The sequence below is a fragment of the Triturus cristatus genome, chromosome 11, assembly GCF_964204655.1.
Source record: "Triturus cristatus chromosome 11, aTriCri1.1, whole genome shotgun sequence".
Lineage (NCBI taxonomy): Eukaryota > Metazoa > Chordata > Amphibia > Caudata > Salamandridae > Triturus > Triturus cristatus.
In genome coordinates this window covers 99524254-99543428 of record NC_140594.1, presented here as the reverse complement: position 1 = coordinate 99543428, position 19175 = coordinate 99524254, and the positions used below count along the sequence as shown (strand labels likewise).

The following is a 19175-nucleotide window of genomic DNA, read 5'->3' as shown; positions in this document are numbered from 1 at the left end:
CTTTCATTTGGTCATTCAGGAGGTTCTGTTCTGGTAAAACAAGCTGCTTTACATTCCTTCGAGACTTAGCCTGAAGGCTGCTCTCCACAGCTACCACTAGGATAGCTTTCTATAAAGGTTGTCTTAAACCTAATCATCAATAAGGGTTGTTTGGACTGGTACAAGGTGCCCACTTTAATTAGTGGTCAGCATATACCAGGCCAACTTCTCACAGTGGCGGGTTGGCTGTTGATGGCTTTCTCGATTACTTTTGCTGGGAACTGGAGCAGGTAGATGGGTCTGTAGTTTTTGAGGTCGGGCTGAGGGCTTCTTCAGGAGGGGGTTAATCTCGGCATGCTTCCAGGTGTCGGGGAAGGAGGCGTTCACCAGGGAGCGGTTGATGGTGTGGCGAAGGGGAACAACCTTTACAACGCAACTGTTACAACGCACTACACTTACAACGCATTTTTTACAACGCATAATCCATTACAACGCACTACACTTACAACGCATGACACTACAACGCATTTTTAAAAACTACCTTTACAACGCATTCCATTACAACGCCTACCATTACAACGCATAATATTACACTACACTATCCAACACTTACCCTACTGTTGCACCCCCTGGAGTTAGAATAGTAATTTTTACCCCTATACTATCCAACACTTACCCTACTGTTGTACCCCCTGGAGTTAGAATAGTAATTTTTACCCCTATACTATCCAACACTTACCCTACTGTTGCACCCCCTGGAGTTAGAATAGTAATTTTTACCCCTATACTATCCAACACTTACCCTACTGTTGCACCCCCTGGAGTTAGAATAGTAATTTTTACCCCTATACTATCCAACACTTACCCTACTGTTGCACCCCCTGGAGTTAGAATAGTAATTTCTACCCCTATACTATCCAACACTTACCCTACTGTTGCACCCCCTGGAGCTAGAATAGCAATTTTTACCCCTATACTATCCAACACTTACCCTACTGTTGCACCCCCTGGAGTTAGAATAGTAATTTTTACCCCTATACTATCCAACACTTACCCTACTGTTGCACCCCCTGGAGTTAGAATAGCAATTTTTACCCCTATACTATCCAACACTTACCCTACTGTTGCACCCCCTGGAGTTAGAATAGTAATTTTTGCCCCTATACTATCCAACACTTACCCTACTGTTGCACCCCCTGGAGTTAGAATAGTAATTTTTACCCCTATACTATCCAACACTTACCCCACTGTTGCACCCCCTGGAGTTAGAATAGTAATTTTTACCCCTATACTATCCAACACTTACCCTACTGTTGCACCCCCTGGAGTTAGAATAGTAATTTTTACCCCTATACTATCCAACACTTACCCTACTGTTGCACCCCCTGGAGTTAGATATCTAATACTTACCTTAAATGCAATGTAATATTATGCGTTGTAATGGTATGCGTTGTAAAGGTAGTTTTTAAAAATGCGTTGTAGTGTCATGCGTTGTAAGTGTAGTGCGTTGTAATGGATTATGCGTTGTAAAAAATGCGTTGTAAGTGCATGCGTTGTAAAAGTGTGCGTTGTAACGTCATACATCCTGTGGCGAAGCATGGGTGTGATGGTGTCTGCAGCTCTGTTGAAGATGTGGTGGAGCAGGGGTCCGTGGGGGCCCGGAGTGGATTAAGTTCATTGTGTTTAGTGTGTCTTCGGTGGTGAAGGCTGTCCAGCTTGGCACGCACAAGCAGTTAGAAGGACCACAGAAAACTCTTCGTGGAGCCCTCATGGTTCTTCTGATTGCAGGGTGTACATACTCTCCCATCTCGTCTCCAGTTGTAGCGTCCTACCCCAGCCCAGGTACTTGTAAATGATCACGCCACACTCAGAGATTGATATTGCTTGTCTTTATTTATCAGCATGTAACTGAGAATGGAACATTCCATATCACAATTCAATTCCCCACACTCTTAAGTTACTATTCTAGGGAGTCCGTCACGAACCAACAGGGTCCCGTCATCTCCAACTCACAAGACACTAGACCAACCACAGCTTTAAGACAGAGGATGATAAAATCAGGAGATTGAATAATAGAAGACTGCTTTCCAAATTATTTCTTTCAGTTTGCCTGACTGCATATGGAGTCTGTTTTAGCAACCAGTTCTGTTTTGATTGGTTACTAAATATTTAAGGGTTCAGAAAGTTTAGCCTTTGTCTTCTATATTCATGTTTTGGTATTTAAAATGATAAATATATGTTATTTAGTTTTGGTTTAGATGGTCTTAAAGTGTTCTTAACCCCTTCAAAAAGAAGGGCACATTATACTTATTTACTTTTGTGGCTTTAATGGAGATTTCTATAATGCACAACTAGGATCACAAGGAAGCATTTTTCTTACACTCCGTCTCATCAATAATGTAATTATTAAAGCAAAGTCAGCTAAAGGTACAAGCGCCAAAATGGAGTGAAGAAATCCAGAAACATCTTGCTTACCAAAAATACTAAGAAAATTGAATAACAGGTAATAATAAACAATTATGCTTACAATAGAGTAGATCACTGAAAATGCCCTTAGTTGGATTATTCCATATCATAGTCCTTGTGCCAGCTAGCTTAGTATCTGTTCCTGGACACTTTTGCATTGTAGTGAGATCGTCCACAAAGGGGTCCTGCTTGCACAGCATGGTGCTCATTCCTGACAGATACACCAAGACATTTTGCTAATTTGTCTATGATTCAGGTGTTCATCTTCAAGAACACACCGATGTGCGATTGGAGTTTTTTCATGTGTTAGGTGACTACACTCTTCCAATTTCCAAAGGATTAGTGTTTTTTTTAATCACTACCCACTCTCACACATTCCATTTTGTGTCCTCCTCAAAGAAATTGATATCATACCTTATGTAATATCCCTTTAAAAAAAACAACTTAATTGATTTAGTACCACTTTTTCTCTGTGGACCGAGACAGGACCTCTGCAATTGCGTTGTAGTGATCTGCCTGAGGAAGTCAGGCTTTGAGAGGTAAGGAACAAACTGAGTTTGTTTGGAGGACAGGTTATGAGGGCTGGTATAATTCTACCTCCCAAAAGAATGCGGGGAAGAATAGCAAACTTAACTTGCTAAGGCCCCCTAACCAGAAATAAAGCTGGGACAAAAACTTGGTTCCCAACAATGGGCAGTTTCATTGCGCAACAGTTGAGAGTCTGTGTAAGTTGTGGATTGAGTCATAAATCCCAATCTCATATATATCTGCCCTTTAGGGGAAAGTTGCGGTCTCACCTTGTACTCCTACATAGTCGAAACCCATATCATCTTCTCTCTCGTCTGACCAGGAAAGCAACTCTGGGGATCTGAACTCCTGCCTCTGTCTTGTCTCCACATGGATAAACACCATTTCTCTAAAATTAAATGGTGATAAGACTGAGGTAATGGTGCTGGGCAAGAACCCCCTGCTCTGGGGACCTTAGTACTGACCTGCAACTCCAGGTGTGCTTCCTGAATCAGTCCATAAGGTAAAGAACCTAGGTTTCTGGCTCAACTCTAATCTGTCAAAAACCGCAGGTGGCCAAAGCAACCTTGACATGCTTCGCCATCATGAAATGGCTAAAAAATATGTGGATGCTCGCTCTCTCGGCCCAATGGACAGTCATTCAGGCTGGACTATGGCAACATTTGGTATCTGGGGGGAGATAAGGCTGCTATAAGACGCCTCCAAGTAGTCTAGAATTCTGCTGCCAGGCTTTTGTTCCGACTTCTGTAGCATGCTTGATGTCCGGGCTCCTTCGTAACTTCCACTGACTCACAGTGGATACGTGAATCAAATTTAAGGCACTGTGCTTCATGCATAAAGTCAGCTCGTTCAGTGGTCCATGGTACCTTCAAAAGCTGGTGGCTCCTTGCCAGCCTTCCCGCGTGCTCCTCTCGAGCAACCGATCCCTCTACAGTGTTCCCAGAGTCAAACGTGCATGGATGGGGAGCGGGGGGAAGGTGGGACATTCCTTTTCTTACCTGAGCCCCAAACTATGGAACACCCTCCACAAGTCCTTGAGAAGCTGTCCATCACTTACCATTTCGGTAAGAACTTGAAAACATGGTTATTATAATCAGTCACACACTAAGTGCTTGACATCAACATCCTGTCAATTCCAAGAACACACCAATAGTGACAAGGAAAGGGACTTGGGAGGTAAGAAAATGTCCAGTATACAACAAACAGATAGCTATGGTTATCAAGTGTTACCAGAGACTGGAATGGGGGTAAGGAACTGTTTCACAATAAACTGAGCCTCTTACATACTCTACAATTGTGTTGTAATCTGAGTCACTTGGTACGTTCCGTTCCCCCCCTCCCTCTCACCCCTCTTGGTTCCACCCCTTCCCTGTCACGAACATTCCACTGTGCCCTCCAGTGAGTCTGCTGGAACCTGTGGTGGTGTTTAGACGAATAAAGAAGAGTTACCTCCTTACCTTCTTTTGGTCTTCATTATAACACTGGCGACGATTCGCTGAGCCTCTTACATACTCTACAATTTTAACTTTTGCCCTAACATGAGTTTGTCAAATTGTGGCTGCAAATGAGGCTGTTTTAAAATCCTTCAAAAGATGCCCACCTGCGAGAATGAATGATCCATTTCTTGCCCTAAATAAAGCAGCGGCAGCCTCCTCCTTGTGCTGCTCTGAGCTGCAAGGGCCGCTCCAGCCTGTAAAGGCGATGGCTGCTGGGATGCGGACACTGACCATGACGAGAAATATCTTAATTTGTTTTAAGAACTTCAATCCACACAACACTAAAACTGTTCTCGGACCCTGTGTGAAGGGTCTGTCAATGTTCTTGTTCGGATTTGATTTACCTGCCAGTTCTGGGTGGCGCCTTCCCAGGTTGTCAAGGAGGGACTCGTAGCGGGGTGGTTCCTGTCCTTCTCCTCCTGCAAACAAATGTTGATTGCATAAGCGTGCGGCAGTAATTCCAGCCTTTCAATCATATGCATAGAATATTACACAACAAGGTACCCAACTTCCCCCAGGCCACTCACACTAGGACCTGAAACAAGGGTCTTCAGAGTAACACATTGATGATACTCTGGCTGCTTCCCCCCCCCTCCCCCTCCCCCCAATGAACACATTTCTCTTTAAAATACGAATCTGTGACGTAGAAAGCCTCAGAAAGGGAACAATGAGCCTCTGTTAGCTACCACTTGGCTTACCGAGACTCTGAGTCGGTATTCTGCCTCCAGATGCTACACTACTGTTTGGTCCCAACTCTGTACACCTACCACTGCCCTCTTCAGCAGTTATGAACCCTCTTCACCAACCCATAGCAAGTTCATCTTTTAAACAATTTATTTTAGGCTATTTGAAATTGCCATCTGTCAATGCCATATATATAAAGCTTTTCGTTGCTGGTGTCTACCACTAGGAATGGGACTGTGCAATATATGTGTTGGGCCGTGCTTGGGGAATTGGAATGTTGAATTAGAGCACAGCAGGGTGGCGCGAGTGTGGGCTTTCTACAGTGGCAGTGGCTGCCTGGACTCTGTGACTGGTGGGAGAGAAAAACTTGCTGACCCTCCTCATGTATGGTCTTCTTTTCAGTGGCGATGAGTTCCCACTAGTCGCTGGTCATCTTTTTGTTCCTGACATTGCTGCCCAAGTAATCGCCAATTTCGACTTGGCTTCGCCTCCGGAATAGCCACCTCTCCATCAATGTGGGGTGCTACTGGAGTGTAGTGAAGGTACCTCATTGTGATGTCTTAAGTGCGCTATCCTGATTAACTCTGAGTGTTTTTCTGAGTGTTAAAGCTTCTGCCATATGTAACGCTGATGTGTCCAACCATCCAGCGAAAACTGCTTGTTGGCTCAAAAACAAGCCCTATCGCCTAACACTATTTAACACATTTTGTGGCCATCTTAATACTTAAGGAAACACTTTTAAAAGTCACGCTGGTCACCCTGCCAGGTCCTATACCAGGCCCACCCCATGCCCTAACAGCTGCCCCCACTTACCCTTGCCATGGAAACAGCCCAGCACCCTAATTTGCTCTCTCTAAACGTTTGAGGCCTAAATTCGCCGAACAAACCAAAGCAGGTTTGGTAATACTTCCTTCAACAAGACCCAGATGTCATTCTTCTCCAGGAGACCCACCTCCTGAGGGAAGACGGACATTGCATATCCTACTCAAAATATCCCCATCGCTTCTGGGCCCATGCCCCTACCAAAACACTGGGTGTGGCCATCCTGTGCAAGGTGGGATTTTTCTCCACAGCCTTAAAAACATTCAGACAAGGAAGAATGCTTTTTAAAATTGAGTATCATGAGGGGCACACTCCCTCTCACCCTCCTTAACCTGTATGCCTCCCACCGAGTACCGGAACCAACATTCAAGGCCCTTTTTGGGACCAACTGACAGATGTGGTTGGTGACGTTATAATGGGAGGTGACTTCAACCTGGTATGGGATCAAGAGTTAAATCGAAGCACTGAATCCTGTCAGGGCACGGGTGCCATGTCTGCTCAACTCGAGCACGGCTATAGGCACCCAGACATACAAGATTACTCGTTCTACTCTCACGTTCACGCCTCCTATTCTCGCATTGATTATGTCTTTCTTACACACTCCCTACTCCACGATTTTGATACGGTAGCCATCTCAGACATCTCCATCTCAGACCATGCACATGTGGAGCTGGTATGTTCTGTTGGCTCAAGCCTCGGTGGGTGTTCCCCACAATGGCGCTTCCCCCCGCACCTCCGTAGAGACCCTGTAGGGACAGTGGAGATCCAAAAGGGGATTGGAGATTTTTTAGACCGTAACACCTTCCCGAACATGATACCTGATATGCTTTGGAATGGGTTCAAATTTAACGTCAGGGATGGGCGTGGCTAGCAACCGTGGGAAATGCCCACTGCCTAGAGAGGCTCCGTGACCCGTCCGACATCCCCGCAGATCCGTCTACTAATCCGTTGGCGCACCGCCTGAAAAATACTGAGTACCGCATCAGAAGTGACCTGCGATCGGACGCGGCTCCCGTGGTCACTCTAAAGTTTGCTCCGCCGAGTCTACGTCGCAACTGAGAAATGGGGCCGGTGCCCTGCCCGGCAGCCGGAGCCTCGAGTTCGGCCTCAGCCCAGCAGAGTTGAGGCATCAAATTTCAGGCCCGGGAAAGACTTCGCCTGTCGTCAGCAGCGGAGACCCATCAACAAAGGTGGAGAGCACAGGCAATCCTGAGGGGGCTTCGCAGCACCACGGTCTAGGTTCACCGGTTCCCTTAAAAACAGCTGAATACCGAACTCTCTGAGCAGGGAATCAGGACGCATGGTGACACCGAGTGCAACGTCCCCGCCTGCCCTCCCCCAGTAGTAGTGGTGATGGCACGAACGGGTGGAGGTGTGGAACCCAAAAGGCTGTGTGTGGCTGATCACCCCACGGAGAGGCAGCGGTGAGTACCACCTCCTACCCCCGCCCTACTAGGTGAACTGCAGCGATGGGGAGAGGGGCCAGCGAGGTACACATCAGACGAAGTTAGTCAAGTATGCCTGCGCCAAAGGTCAGCCGGAACAGTTGGACCGCAATATTACTAGAGGGACGAACCCTACTGCCTCAGAGACATCGGAGGTTACACTGCTGGACATTATGACCACATTGAACAACGTTTCTACCTCCTTAGACTCCCGCATAGGCTCAGTCTCCGTGGAGCTCGCCCTAATCCGTGTTGATTTTAAGAAAATGACTGCAAGAGTAACGGAAGTCAAAGCTACAACGGCAACCCTCTACAAAGATGCGGCGGATCTTAAGCGCCGGGTACGTCAACTAGAAGCGGATAACAAGCTCATGACCGCTAAACTCGACGACCAAGAAGGCCAGTTGCGGTGAAACAATGTAAGGATTATTGGATTGCCTGAAGGAACGGGGTTTCCAGCTTTAGATCTGTTTACTGAAGACCTCATCAAGAACCAATTGCAACCACGAGGATTGTCCAGCTACTTCTCAGTAGAGAGGGCCTACTGAGTTCCGGGTGGCAGACCCAAGCCGGGGGCCCCACCCAGGCCGATACTTGCACAAATTAACAAATTAATGTTAGAAGTTTTGCAATTTATTTGTTTTGCATGTTTAAAACTGTGAATTACTGCTTCCACACAACATCCCAGTCATGGCATCCTGCTTGCTGTTTATTTCGAATCTCATTGTATGGCACATGATTTAACGTCAACTGTGACAGAAACCGCAACACCACTGACTCACACTACTGACAGCCCTCCTCTAACCATTCTATTGTGGAATGTTAACGGCCTCTGTGACAAAATAAAGAGAGGGTTGGTTCTGCAAAATCTTAAACGTTGGGCACCTGCGGTGGCCCTGAGACGAGAATCGCACCTAGTGGGTTCGGCGTGTAAGGCCCTAGATCGGTGGGGTTACCGGATGGTGGCACATTCTGAATTCTCTACAGGGTCACGAGGGGTGGGCATCCTGGTTTGGAAACAATTCCCTATGATCATCGACATAACATGGGCAGACGACCAGGGATGATTCGCGGCTATCTCCTGTCAATGGGAAGGTAGCGCATACAATATAGTCTCAGTATACATCCCGCCGGCACTGCACTTGGTGGCACTTCCAGCCCTCAGCGCTTTCTTACTTGCACTTCCCCAGGGGATACTTTTAATTGGGGGTGATTTCAACACAACGTTAGATGACGCGCTTAACCGTAAGCCCCCTAGAACCCAACACAACACACACTCCAGGTTTGCGGACTTCCTGGACGCACTTGGCCTCAGATGTTTGGCGCACACAATTTCCACAGGAACAGCAATACACCTATTCCAGGGCGAATAATTGCCTCTCGAGAATAGACTACATACTCACATCGGTGGACGGGGCGGGGGTCTAGAGAGGATAACGCACCTACCTAGAGGTATTTCAGATTACTTCCCGGTCTTTGTCCAATGCATGTCACGTGTCCCAGGCCAACGTCGAATATTCCCAATATACCTTGGTTTTCTTGGAAGGGATTAACCAAGACCACACAGCTGTACGTCCAAGAAAACGAATGCTCGGTGGCCTCTCCGACAACATTCTGGGAAGCGTACAAGACAGTACTACGGGGCCATGCAATTTTCCTAATTGTGGGCCACAAAAAAGAAAAACAAAAACAGGTAGAGACCCTTGAGCAGGAAGTGAAACAGGCCGAGGCTATGCACTCCCAGGACCCCAGTGGCACAAATACACACAACATGCACCTGAAAAGACAGGAATATAAAGAGTACATGTGGGAAGACGCAAAAGCCAAACTCGTAGCCACCCAGCATAGAGTGTATGAAACTGGGGACAAAGCCGGCAAGCTTCTGGCTTGGCTGGATAAGCGAGAAAAGGCTAGTCGCTGGGTGACACAACTACGATTACCTACTGGAGACACTGTGACAGACCCCCAGCAGATAGCTAATACACCGGCCCTCCACTATAAACAGGTATACACCCCTGCAGCTACAGAGGCTTTAGCATTCCTCAAAGATATCCAAATGTCCAAGCTTACCCCAGACGACACTCAGACACTGGAGGCAGATTTAACGGTGGATGAACTGGCATTGCCCATAGGCAACATCCAATCGGGGAAGGCGCGGGGGCCCAACGGTATTCCTATTGAATTGTACAAAAAAGCAGCAGACAAACTCACACCGCATATGCTTAGCATGTATGAGACCAGCCTAGAAGCGGGAGAACTCCCCAGAGACCAACGGCTGGCGACAGTGGTCATCCTACTGGCCAATATCACTGCTCAATGCAGAGGCCAAAATATAAAACGTTAGCCGATAGATTACAACCCAACCTCACAAAGTTGGTGCCCCCAGACCAATACGGTTTCATGCACAGCCGAAACACATCTCTCAATTTGAGACGCCTACATGGCGTAATGGCCCCTATACCCACAATCCAGGAGGACGCTGTCATTCTATCTCTGGATGCTCGTATGGCCTTTGATATGGTCGAGTGGCCTTTCCTCTTCGCCGTTCTTTGGCATATGGGCTTTGGCCCCAAGTTTTGTGCCTGGGTCCAGCTATTATATACTAAGCCTCTGGCATGCATAATTGCCAATGCCCAACTTTCGGCAGATTTTCCTCTTGAACGGGGCACACGACAAGGCTGCCCTTTGTCGCCGCTCCTATTCACCCTAGTATTGGAGCCGCTGGTGGCCTGGATCAGAAGGGACCCGGTCATACGTGGGTTTTGCTGGGCAGCAGGCTGGGAAGACCGCATCTCCCTCTATGCAAATGATATTCTGCTATACATGGCATCTCCCAGGCGCTCTCTCTCCTGACTCCTGGATATATGTGAGGTGTATGGTAGATTCTACGGCTATACCATTAATTGGGACAAATCTCTTCTATATGTACTGAGCGGAGCCCCACCGTGGCTCCTGGCAGCCTGCAAAATAAAGATCATGGAGGGGAGTTTCAAATACTTGGGACTCCATATCCACCTCGTGGAACGCTTAAAAAGGCTCCGCTGAAACACCAAACTTTGGCAATCCCTACCCCTGACACTATTGGTAGGGGCGGCACTTTTTAAGATCACGGCGCTCCCTAGATTTCTCTACGCTCTGCAGAACAACCCGTTCCCGGTTCCCCCCTCCTACTTTAGGGTGATTGAAGCGGAAGTAACTAACATCCTCTGGGACGGAAAGGTAGCCCATATAGCAATGCATAAATTGGTCATGGGGTGGTATGATGGTGAGATCGTCCTTCCCAATATACAAGCATACTATTGGGCCTCCCAATTGATCGTGATTAACCATTGGCTGCACACACCCCAAACGGAGCCTGCGTTCTGTATGGATAGACATGTTCTGGGTGAGGGGGGTCATGAGGGCGATCTATACTAAGTCCCAGAGCCACACCTTCACAGGGTCCACGGCACACACAGTGCAAATATGGTATACGACCCAAAAAAAACTGGGCTGGGATGGCACCATAACACAACTGACTCCGCCATGGGAAACCAAAAAATTGGGTAGGCTTAGCGGTAGTAAGGGCTTCAAACAACGGGACCTAATAGGAATCTCAAGAGTAGGAGATATCTGGTGCAAGGGAGAGGTAATTACATTTACCCAGCTCCAAGATAAATATGAGATGGCACCCACCGCAATTTTCCGTTACACTCAGATCAAGCATGCCCTTAAGGGGGCCGTCTCCCCAGGTACTGTACTTCCAGAGGCCTCCCCGTTAGAGGACAGGCTTCTCACAAAATACATAGACAAGAAGGCCATTTCCCTAACCTATCAGAAAATTATTAATAACCAACCAGACCCTACACAAACTCTTAGAGAGAAATGGCAAGCCGATATAGGTGAACTGGATGAGACAGAGTGGTAGGAAGCACTCGCATCCCCACGAGAGGTAGCAATACCCTCCAAATTGAAGCTGGTGCAGTTAAAAATACTTCATCGAATATACTACACGAGGTTAACGATGCATAAGATGGGGAAAGCCACTCACCCACTTTGTCTCAGACGGTGCGGGAGAATTGGCACTTTTCTTCATACGCTATGGTAATGCCCATACCATTTCCCAAGTTAGCGGGGTCAGGGTCACGCCAGAGCCCAAGAGGTGTATCCTTAATATCTGGGAAACTATGGATCTCAGCCACACAGCTCAAGACTGGGCAACATTGGGTATGATGTTTGCAAAACGCAATATCGCGGAACACTGGGGAACACACGCGACTCCCACACATCATGAATGGCGCAATAATATGTATGGCGCAATGGTGGTGGAGAAGGCAGTGTATATTCATAGGGGGTGGCTGAAAAAATGGAAGTGGGTGTGGGGAAAGTGGAACGGGTTAAGGGGCAATATCTGTGCGCCACCTCTGGAAGAGTTGGAAATGGACATTAGCGATTAAAATACGATGAGATGTTACACACCACAATGTGTATTCAATGTAATTGATTTTTTTGTACCTCCCAGAGAATCAGTTTGTGTTGGAAACATGTTACTGTCAGTTTTAACCGATGAGCAGCTTGTTGTACGTTTAGATATATGCATAATAAAAAAAATTAAAAAGTCAGGGGGGTGGTGTTGACCATTGTTATCACCAGAGTAACAGAGGCCAGGTTGGTGGAGACGGGTCTATCAGCGGAGATTAAGGCCCTTGAGAAACTTGACCAAACATCTCCCTCAAGACGCAACAAACGACAGCTCGTGATCTTGTGAGGACAATTGAAAGCAGTTAGGACCAACAAAGCTGAGCACTCTCTTCTAGCTTTAAAACAGAAGTGCTATGAGGGGGGAACAAGGTTGGCTCTTTACTAGCCCATAAATTATGCCATCAGCTAGCGAAGGCTCACATTACTACCACTGAAAGATCCAAGCAACAAGTATTTCATGACTTCTACCAAGCCCTGCACACACAAGATGTAATCCCTCAGGACATCATAGATGCTTATCAATGGGACTGTGACGGGGTTCAATAGACCCTCGTCATGCTGAGCTTCTTGTCGCCCCTGTTACACCCATGGAGCTTCATCAGGCCCTCCTGGAGCTCCCATCTGGGAAAAAGCGAGGCCCATATGAAATGTCTATCAACTTCTACAGAATATTCCTCCCTATCTTACCAGATTGGCTGTCAACACTGTTCAATTTCTTTTAACTATGACACAGGCCTCAAGCCTACTGTGTCGGCAGCCAAGATCACCCTCATTCCCAAGCTGAGGAAAGACCACACGCTGTTCTCCTCCTACCTCCCCATAGCCTTCCTAAACACTGAGATTTTTACAAAGATCTTGGCCAAGAGGCTAAAATGATACCTCCCCGGCCTCATTGAACCTACCTGGTTGGTTTTATTCGCAAAAGACAGGGAGCGGACAATATACGCTGGATTGCGCATCTGGTTGAAAAATAGCACATTCTCAATATCTCAGCTAGTCTTCACTCGCTCCACACAGAGAAGGCTTTTGACAGTGCGGTGGGCCTTCCTCCAGGTGGTTCTGAACAAGATAGGTCTACGGCCAGGCATGATCACCAAGATCATGGCATCATATGTAGACCCCACTGCATCCAACCATGTTAATGGACACAGTACTAGTTTCATCTTTCTTTCTCGGGGCACCCATCAGAGGTGCCCATTATCACCCCTGCGCTATGCTCTGGCAGTCAAACTCTTAGCCATCACTATCCGGAAGACGGCAGATGTGGCGGGCATTCCTTTTGGAGGCAGAGCCCACAAAACAAGTGTTTTTGTCGATGACTTTCTGCTTACTCCTGCACAATGCGCTACCTCCCTGCCAGAGGTTTTAAACATCCTCTCTCCTTTTGAAGGCCTTTTGGGCCTCAGGGTCAACATGACCAAATCATTCGTCTTAAATTTAACCATACCCCGGCAAGATATTCCTGCTCTTCGAATGATAGCCCCATTTCAAAGGGCCCGTACAATTAGATAGCTGGGTCTTAACCTCCGATCTGTCCTCCTGGACACAAGCTAACTGGCCAAAATATCGCCAATCCACATTGGATGACCTCTGTCGGTGAAAACCACCATACATCTCATGGCCGGGCCGAGTCAATGTTATAAAAATGAATATCCTCCCAAGGATTCTCTCTCTTTCAATTCTTACCCACACCTATCCCCGACAATATCCTGCGCCTACAGTGTGACATACTGTAAGACCTGGGGTCACCAAGCCCTAAGGGGGTAACGTGACTCGAGCGGCTGGGCACCCAAAGGCTTTTGTGTAAAGCGACCATACAACACATACATCCTCTGAAGCAGGGAACGCACACAATAAGGGACGCCACACTGTAGGGTTTATGCAAACAACTCAAGTTTATCTAAGCAGTTATACGTAAATGCAGTTCATTATATGTAAATGCAATTCATTAGATGTAAATGCAGCTCATTAGATGTAAATGCAGTTCATTAGGTGTAAATGCAGTTCACTAGAGGTAAATGCAGTTCACTAGAGGTAAATGCAGTTGACTACATAGGTTAGCATCTGTTGCACCACTCATACATAACGGTGCTGTAGGCAGTACCTGGTGACCTCAGCGCTATATTCACCAACAATTCCCTCTGAGGCCCTAGGCCACACTCGTCTACCTTAACATCCGTTGTACGGACTGGGAATCGTAGCGCCACACCTGGGGTCTAGTGGGGGCTCAGGGCCGCCTTCGCGGGCTTCCCGCCCCTCTGGTACCCTTAGCACCTCAGTGGGGGGTTACTGCGCTACTCGCAATAATTGCGCCGTGAATCCTTGTGAGCAGAGCCTGCGAACATAGCGTTACTCGTAATAATTAAGCATCGAACACTTCAGCACAAAGCCTACCAACACAGCGTTACTCGTAATAATTGAGCATTGAACACTTCAGAGCAAAGCCTACCAACACAGCGATACTCGTAATAATTGAGCATTGAACACTTCAGAGCAAAGCCTGCGAACATAGCGCTACTCGTACTAATGAAGCTTCAAGTACTTCTGTGCAGTTCGTGGGGCACAACGCTGCTCAACAGTCTCGGAGGCGAGGGGCAATCCCTCGGCGGGGTGTCAAAGTCTTGGGTGAATGGGGGGAACTCCCTTGGAGGGGGAATCTGGGTGTTAGGGTGCGGTGCCGCTCCCAGTCTGTAGGGGGCACACCGGGTCCGTCCCAAGCCTCCCGGCTTACCTTGATCTCGACGTCTGGAGGCGTCCGACCCAGCTCCGGACTCCGCAGTAGATCCTTCCGCGACGGGGCAGGCCACGGCCTTACACACCTCCGCATGCAACTGCCACGGCAGCGACGGGGCCCCGGGCTTCTCCGCGGGCAACGCTGGGGTGATGATGCACACTTCAGGCTTCCGGGCCGCAGCGGTGAGCGCGCTCTGGTCCCGGCACACAAAGGGGGGGGGGGTCAAATTAGGCGGGAGAGCTCCGCGCTCAACGGGGATTGATGCAGGGGATCCCAGGCCAGGTCAGGGAGTGCAGGGGTCTCAGCGCTAGTACCTGGTTGATCCCCAGCCGTTCCGCAATCAGCTTTAGCGTAAAGTTTCAGTGTTCAGGTTTGACATGAAGTCTCAGCATTCAGGTTCAGCATGCAGTCGTGACATGAGGTCTCAGCATTCAGTGTCAGCATTCAGGTTCAGCATGCAGTCGTGACACGAGGTCTCAGCATTCAGTTTCAGCATTCAGGGGTGACCTGAAGTCCTGATGGCGCAGATATTTCCGGCGCCCTTGGGGGGTTCTGTTCCTGGGGGGTAGGGATTGAGTTGGCGACTAGGTCCTTCCTAGTCAGGCACCCAGAGGGTCCCTGGGTCCTCCTACTGCTGAGCAAGATCAGTGGGCTTTACAGGATCCCTCACTCACTTAAGAGGCAGCACCTAAATCCTGTCACTCTCAGAGGCATAAGTCCCTGGCTAGGCCCTACCACCTAAAACTCCTGCGTGGATTCTCCAGCTCTGCTCTACCCCACTGGCCAACTGACTAGAAAAAGTTCCCTCCCTCTGTTATGTATCCCTAGGTCAGGTGACCTCTATCCAAGGCGGCAAAAGTAAAAACCCCACCTCCCTTCTAGAAGGTTCCAGCACATTCCAGGAGCTTCCCCATTCTACCTATGGGACAAAAAAGGCGGGCTGGTGTCGCAACATTGTTGTGGGGTTCCAGCCAGTTCCTGGCAGCTAGGGTGCTACTAGAAAGACCACTCTGCAGTAGCAGGGGCCTGTGGCAGCCATCTTGGGAGAAATAAAAAACGGAAAAATTCAGGGAAAAGGGCCAAGTCCAACACATACGCTCCTTCATCTCGGGTGGTAAACAACCCAGACTCTCTAACTCCTTTTTAATGCTACCCAGAGACAGGGGAGGACTAGCTTGTCCTAACCACCTTTAATATTACTGGGTGGCCCATTTATGCTATATCTCTGAGTGGATTGTCTGTGAGAGCAACACGCATTGGTTCCATATGGACCAAGCTGTAGCGTGTCGCCGCCATAGGACTTGGCTGGGATCCCCAAAAACACCAGGCCAAGATATGCCTATATAGCTACTCCCACTAAGATAGTCCTTCAGATATGGGACAAACTGGCACTTAAGAGAGGTCTCACCACCTTTCCTTCTCCCAATACCCCAATTGCCCGCAACCCAGGCTTCACCCTGGCCCTTGACCCCCCCACACATTCCCTAGCTGGGAGGCTGCAGAGTGTAGGACCCTATGCGACATCTTCGTGGGAGGCACTATTAAACCATTGCCCAATGCAAATTGGACTCCCAACTCCCTGAATCAACACAATAGCAATACTGTCAGTTGCGCCACTGGGCACTCTACCTTCTCTATGTTCAGGGGGCCACACAGGCTTACACCCCCTTTGAGAAGCTAGTCAGGGCATCACACAAAAATAGTGGGAATCTCTTTGCCATGACATACCGCAGATATATAGAAGTATACCCCAAACAGAGACAGCCTATAAGCTCATGGCTCAGTGGTATTATAACCTAACAAGCCTGAACGCCATTTACCCAACAGCCACTGCTCTCTGCTGATGTCCTGGAAAGGAGCCTGGATACTTCTGTTACATGTGCTGGTCGTGTTATATTCTTATCACTATGTTATAATCTCGTGCATGCTCTCGTGCCTGTTTGTTCCATGTTGGAACAGATGCGCGCTACGAATGTTTGCGGGGCTTAAAGAATGCGGGGGGGTAGGCAGTTGGTTGGGCGTACTTGAAGAGGCAACATCTTTGGTCTGTTGGTGGTGCAATTGTAATAAAGCAGCTATTGGAATTACTTACTGGAAGCAGATTTTGGAACATATTAAGGCCACTGTGTGGGTCACACTCCCTGCCTTTTACACCACTGTTATACTGAGCATCTGACTCCTCACATTGGAAGCGATGACGCTCAATGATTGGAGACTCATTAGTCATATGTTGGGCGCTGCAAAGCAGCTGATAGCGCGTGCCTGGAAAAAGCCTATGAACCCCCCACCCCCATTGCCTCATGGTTCTAGCACCTCTGGCATTTTATGGCAATGGAGCAGCTGTCTCACAAATTGGCCTATACTGATGCTAAATTCACACGTATTTGTCAGCCGCTACTTGACTATCTCTTTCACCTCTAATACACTTGCTTCAACCCACCAAAACTTAAAGTACTGTGGCTCTTTGACTCCATCAGCTGCCAAGGCAGCGAAAGCCATGCTCAACCCATGTCTGACTGCTCCCTTCCTCTGCTCCCCCCATCACTGAAGGGACTCCCTCAATCAATACTCTGAGGCGGCATGAAAAATATTGGGTCCTTTGGGGCACAGCCTGACCTAAATGTGATTGAAACGTTTGTTTACTTGTTCCCTGATTTCTGACATGTCTTCTTGCCTGGGGCTCCCCGCACGGGGTGCACTGCACTGACTATTAATGCACTGTGACGTCTGCATATTATTGCCTGCTGCAGTATTAACCCCTTCAGCGCGGCGCGGATTACCGCGCTGTGCTGAAGGGTTCGTGCGCAGGCGGGGCCGTGACAGAGCGGTTCCGTCATCCGCACAGCGCGACCGACGCGCATGACGGAACCCCTCCGTCACACGCATCGAAGGGATTAATATGTTGTGCTATCTATGCATAATGGGGTATTATTTTGAGAATGTTGTAGGAGGCTGGCGTAGTATATGGTGTACACTTATGTAACTGTAGCACCATGCACTAATCCAGACAACCCTTATGGTGATTTTAGGGTTCTTAGACAATTGTAGAAATCTCTCCAAGTGGTAGCTGTGGAGAGCAACCTTCAGGCTTTGTCCAGAAGGAGTGTAAAACAGCTTGTTTTACCAGTACTTAATCCTATGGTGTAGGTTAAATGAAAAAGAACCACACAGTGTAGTTAAAAAAATATGTATTTATTATAAGCACTCACTAACACATTGCAATATCTCCTACCTGGAGATATAACCACAATACACACAATGCTTGGATAATAGAACACGTTAGTAGTACAAATACATAGTGGTCTCCAGGGGGAGACCAAACCATATATTAAAATAGTGGAATGCAAACCCCGACTTAAGTTGAGACTGGACCCAGAAGACATAGAAGAGACAGGGACCCAAGGAACCACCCAAGATAAGTACCCAGGAACCCCAGTTAGGCCATGTGCAGAGTGGGAACATGATCTTGTGCTCAATACAAGTCAATGGGAAAGCCGCGGTCGAAGTTTTTAAGAAGAAGGACCCTTTCCAGAGGGCGTTGAAGAAACCCCGTGGAAGTTGGAAGTTTGGAGAGTCACCCCACCCATGAATACCCCAGGAACCAGGATACCTACACCAGGGAAGCAGGGTGCATAGGTGTGAAGTGACGTCAGAAACTGCTGTAAATCACAATAGCGGACTTCAGTTAAGATGCCTCTGCCGAAGATGGTGAAAGAGTCCTTGTGGAACCTAAAAGTGGATTCAAAATGAGAGGTACCTGCAAGCAGAGGGGACAGAGTCTATGCCACTCAGGAGTGACCAGGAGTCACGGAAGACTAATGCCCACCAATGTCAGAGATGCAGGAGAGTTGACGGTGCCCTTGAAGCTGCAGCTGTGTGCATCAAGCGATGCTGTGGAAGACTAGGAGCCATTTACAAGCTTTCCCATGTCGGATGTCAAGAGCTAGGGGGTCGGTGTCGTTCGGGAGCACCAACAAGCCTTGGCAACGTCAACTAACGTTGTATGTGAAAAAGGTGCGATGTCGGGACCAGCAAGATCAAAGTTATTCACCGCAAGCAGATAAGTCAGAGCAGGCCGTAGCAAGCAGGGCAGCCCACAGGAGCCAAAGAAGAGCCTACGGGCCGAATGGCCCAGGAGTCGCAAGAGGACCTCGAGCAGTTCACTAAAGGATGAAGGCCCACGGTGCAGAGGAAGCAGTGCAGGTGAAAATCTTGGTTGAAGGAGATGCTTGAGGCTGGAGCTTCTTGGAGCCCGAAGATCTCTGGTGAAGACAGTCAACAAGCCTTGGCAATGTCAAGCCGATGCGTTGCACAGGGGTGCTGCTCCAGCAATTCCAACGAGGGATACTGGCTTCAAACTTGCTGTGAAGACAGTGCAGGCATCTAGGAAGTTGCAGAACCATCACCTGTGTTGCTGAACCTTTGGGAGTCCGTAGGAGCTCAGAAAAAGCAGACCTGTCAGCTTTGTTGCAGTGCAAGGGAGTTTGAGTGTCTTGCATGTCCATAGGCCTGTAGAAGAAACTGCATGGAGAACAGGCACAGACAACGCAGAAGACTGGC

At 48.2% G+C, this 19175-nt stretch overlaps 1 protein-coding gene across 1 annotated transcript in view; it reads right to left on the bottom strand.

Annotated features, from left to right (window-relative positions):
• The window catches only part of C11H22orf15 (chromosome 11 C22orf15 homolog), a 122480-nt gene that overhangs the window by 34491 nt on the left and 68814 nt on the right, over window positions 1-19175 (bottom strand). Inside the window, exon 4 of the mRNA XM_085634001.1 lies at window positions 4814-4888. Within this exon, the coding sequence (XP_085490127.1) occupies window positions 4814-4888 (75 nt within the window). The remainder of the gene's footprint in view (window positions 1-4813; window positions 4889-19175) is intronic.